The sequence below is a fragment of the Triticum aestivum genome, chromosome 2D (assembly GCF_018294505.1).
Source record: "Triticum aestivum cultivar Chinese Spring chromosome 2D, IWGSC CS RefSeq v2.1, whole genome shotgun sequence".
Lineage (NCBI taxonomy): Eukaryota > Viridiplantae > Streptophyta > Magnoliopsida > Poales > Poaceae > Triticum > Triticum aestivum.
Window position 1 is genome coordinate 11,410,130 of NC_057799.1, and position 4,800 is coordinate 11,414,929.

Consider the following 4,800-nt stretch of genomic DNA (forward strand, 5'->3'; position numbering starts at 1 on the left):
TCCTCGCGCCCATTGTACTCACGCCATCATCGCACCCTGGATCCCATCGTCCACGCGCCGGCGTCTCATCCTGTATCCCATCCTCCTCGTGCCTGATGTGATCGGCCTCTTCCATGACACGGTACACAGTTGGCTGGGCGCGGGCGCGCATGTCCGGGCGGCCGGAACTAAACCAGATGGCGCAGCAGGTGCGCCTGCTTGGGCAGCGCGAGACTCTGATTTCTGCCAACTTGAGCAGTTTCTAATTCCTGTGTGTGTAGTCAATCAATGGATTGTTGCTGGTTCAACTTGGATGTGTTTTGTTCTCGTTGCTGTAGGATTTCCATTTTTGGCACAATTCCGTTCATTTTCTTGTTCAAAGCTATGTCGATTTTCGTTCAAGAATTCAAATTTTGGATGGTGCTTTTCGTCCGGAATTTTCTGGAAAAAAAAATCCAAAAATCTGAATTTTGCCAATTTCGTTAAGGAACCGTTTATTTTGTAAAAGGAAATCCGAAACCGTGGTTTCAACACAGCGCACTCGCTGGGATCCGGAGCCGGGTGATGAAGTTGTTCCTCTTTCGCCCTTTTAGTTCCTTCCACCTCCGTAAGGAAATAGGTGCGTGTGCTAGGATTTGAACTGCCAAGCTCTTCGCTTATTCCTATCAGCTACAACGAATGAGGAAACCTCACTTGTTGTGCCTAGTTACTTCTCTTATCCTTCTTGTTGTGCATCTTCTCATTCTTGTTTCCTTCCTTTTTGTTCTTCGGTTTTATTCGTTTTCTATTTTTCTTTATTTCTTTTTCCTATCCGTGAACTTATCTTTTGAATCCGTGAAATTTGTTTTAAATGAATGAATGCTTTTCAATTTCCCAAGCTTTTAACAATTGGTAAACTTTTTGTTGAATTCATGAACTTTTTCAAATCGATGAAACTTTTTCAATTTCATGAACTTTTTCAAATTTTTTATTTTTTTGTCCAATTCCTTACCTTTTTTTCAAATTGATCAATTTTTTTTCAATTTCGTGAACTTTTTTGTCAACTTCGTATACATTTTTCAAAATTCCGGGGAGTTTCCCACAAGCCATCATCACCCCCCGCAAACCACATCAAGAAAGCACCCCGGAAACTCTCTATATGATGTACTATCTTATAGCTTAATCAAAGGCAACCACACCATCATTCCGAGTCTCGCCCTTGTGTGCAGGTAAGCTAATTACCGTGTGCCTGCGATGGCTCTGTGGACTGGGCTGGGTCAGGCCGCGACGGTGGCGCAGCTGGTCGGCACAGACGTCGGCGGGCTCATCTCTATGATTGTGCAGGCTGCGCTAACGGCTCGGCAGAATAGGTCCGAGTGTGAGCAGCTCATGCGTCGGGTCCTTATGATCGCCCAGCTGCTGCCTCACGTGCAGGAACCAGAGGCGGCTCGGCCGCTGGCTGAGCTGGGCGACACACTTCGGGATGCCCAAGAGCTCGTCATGTCCTGCCAAGGCAGGAGCGCCGCGTACCAGTTCGTCATGGCCGGGAGGCAGGCCGAAAAGTTCCGGGCCGTGCATAGCAGGATTGACTCCTATCTATTCCTCTTCCCTGTGATCAGCCACATTGGCATAACACGTCGCCTTGGACTAACCTACAATGTCCTTGTACGAGAGGATTCCAACGTAGTAGAACCGTCCTCACTTGCACAACTGCAGGTATGTACAACTTGAATACAAATTGATCACGCGGATGATGCAGAAATTGATATGTGTGATCCGTGATGGACGGTACTTGTCACTGCTCATTGGCATAACACGTCGCCTTCCTTGTACGAGAGGATTCGAACGTAGTAGAACCGTCCTCACTTCCACAACTCCAGGTATGTACAACTTGAATACAAATTGATCACGCGGATGATGCAGAAATTGATATGTGTGATCCGTGGTCGACGGTACTTGTCACTGCTCATTTGGAGTGAACTGTAGAAAACTACTACATTGAGGCCTAGATATGCAGAAAACACTCTTCTACAAATTTCTATGAGAAAACACTCATTCTAAGCTTAATCTTTTGCAAAAAACACTGTTTGACGGCTTCGGCTGTATTAAACACAATTATGACATGTGGAGTCCGTTTTTTATGACGTGGCTTAACGGTTCGGGCTGGATGTCGTTAGAAGTTTTGTTTTGCCAAAAACTCCTTCATAAAAGAACAAAAAAGCCAACCCACCCCTTTCCCGTGCGTGCTCATGACGCCGCCCCTCCCCTCCTCCCCCGAACTTCTCTCTCGCACTGCTACAGGTTGTGCTGCCGGAGCACGCATCATGAGCTGCCCCCCAAGTCCTCGCCGCCTAGTCGGTCTTCAGCGGCTAGGAGGAGCACAACCGTCCCATCACTAGTGCAGAACTGGGCTTTATCACCGATATGTAAGGCCCTTTAGTGCCGGTTCTGTAACCGGCACTAAAAGCCCCCCCCCCCCCCTTTAGTACCGGTTCAACACGAAGCACCACTAAAGGGCCACCACGTGGGATGAGCCAGCGCCGGGGGCGGGGAGACCTTTAGTACTGGTTGGTAACACCAACCGGTACTAATAGGTTTAGTGGGTTTTGGGTTTATGATTTCTTTTTCCTTTAATTTTGTGTTTTTCATTTTTTTTCATTTGCTGGTATTTTACGATACTACATATTGTACATGTTATGCATATATATAAATAGAATTTCTCGTAGAACCGATCATATATATATATATCATCGAATGTCTCGCACCACCATTCACACATATACATGTATATATACAATTTGGTATATATACAATTTCTCCTACATGGAGGCATTACTCCGGGAGCGGGTAATATTATTCTCCTTTGGGATCTATGACTGGTCGAGCAAAAATCCCGCTATTTCCTCTTGAATTGCTCGTACGCGATCAACCGGTAGGAGCTTATCCCGCACCTCTTTGAACTTTTAAGAAGGAGATCAATATGCATGTATTAGTTGTGTGATTAGATATCGATAATGATGTAAAATTGTGAATAGTGTTCTGGCAAACGTCTGTCTAGCCGATGTGCTCCTTTCGGACGCCATCATGCGAATGTTCTCACAAATGTAGTATGCATATAAATCAGTCTCCGGCGCCTGCTTCATGGCCTTTACGAGAATAGAATATTCAATCAGATAATAATTAATCAAGCGTGATAATTAATGGTATTGAAACTAGAATTAAGAAGATGGTAGCTAGCTAGTACTACTTAATTACTTACCTTGGGTCGATACCAATATAGCTTTTGTTTCCATTAGCTTGGAACCTCTTTGATGAACTTTTGCCAAGCCCTGCCCGCCGACAAAGAAAATGAATAAAGAAGTTATTAAATAGTTGATATCAGGAAATGACGAACTAAAGAGGCCCACATATAGTTCAATAATGATTGAAATTACCTGTTGACTATCCCCTTCAAGATTGAGTAGTCACTAGCCTCTTTAAGTAGTGAGTCCAGTACTTCAACTGTTCGTTCTTCAACTTGAATGACTAAAAAGATCCAGTGAAAACTGCATGCGCACACGTTTGCATATATAAATTAAGCGGACATGTGCATAACACTCATCAACTACCCTAAACCCTATACACTTATTAACATCTAGCTAGTAAGCAAAAACAGAATTTGTAGTACAAGACAGTGTGACTCACCTGAAGTTGTAAGCAATTAGTATATCTCGATTGGTATTGAGGCGCTTCAAGAACTCTAGCATGTTTTTCTCTACGTCTGCTTTATACCATTCATACGTCCATGTCCCTTCATTAATGGTATTTGGGTCAATGAACCCAATGCCATAGCGTCCAGCTTTTTTCATTTCATACATCTTCATCCTGCATAATACCACAGAAAAGAATATAGTGAGGATAATTTCCGGTAATGATCAATGAGCAGTACAACTAGCTTGAGACTTAAATTACAGAAAGAAATCAGTTACAGACAATAGCAACTGAAGATAGATTTGTCGAGTGCGTCTTGATTGAATAACTGAAACAGTTCTGTATACTCAACGGATAGAGCTAGCTCATGGAAGTAATGCTCTGCCTTGACGAGGGAGTCAATTGGTAGTCTTGGCAATTTTCATGTACCATTCATGCAATTCATACATTCTCGTTGAGAGCTTCTTGACCTCCTCAGGCTTGACCAAAGGTTCGCCACGGATATATTTCCGTTTTGTCCTCCTCTCTAAGCGTATCCATGGGCTCCAGCTCTAGGAGTTGATAGACAGTGATACCAAGCTCTGCAGCCTGCCTTCTATGCTCGTCGGCGCCGGTACTCGCATGTGTTGGTATCGCCTGTTCTCCCAGCTGTGGAACAGTTTTCCCGCTTTTTTTGGTAGCTGCTTGGCTCGAGCTCGAGCTCGACTCCTTTTGTTGTACTCGATGCGCCTTCCTGATTTTGCGCTCATAGTCTGAGTCAACAGGCTTGGGAGCTGGTTTTTTAGCCATACGAATAAAGTGGTCAACAATATCCTCAGGCACTTTCTCCTTTGGCGGCGGTTGCGGTTTCGGTCCAAAATGGGCGTCCAATTGGGCCTTCACTTCGGCTTCATTTTGCTCGTCGGTCATGTAGTAAGGCCTCATCGAAAGAGGCGCGAGGCTTGGACCATATTGAAATCGCTTGCCTCCACCTGTACCTCCTGTACCTCGACTTGTACCGCTACGCACCATAGCTGCGGCGGCTCTCTTTCGCTATTGCTGAGGCGGCGGAGACGGCTGACGTGGCTGAATTGGAGGAGGAGGAGTGGGCTGACGCGGTGCCGGACTTGGAGCAGGAGGAGTGGCCTGACGCGGTGACGAACTTGGAGGAGG

The 4,800-nt window shown here is 45.3% G+C and overlaps 1 protein-coding gene across 1 annotated transcript; it reads left to right on the forward strand.

Moving 5' to 3' along the window:
• Positions 1 to 1,212: 1,212 nt before the first annotated feature.
• Positions 1,213 to 1,689, forward strand: LOC123055475 (cell number regulator 13-like). The gene has a single exon (XM_044479485.1). The coding sequence runs from the start codon at positions 1,213 to 1,215 to the stop codon at positions 1,687 to 1,689; it is 477 nt and encodes a 158-aa protein (XP_044335420.1).
• The last annotated feature ends 3,111 nt before the right edge of the window (positions 1,690 to 4,800 follow it).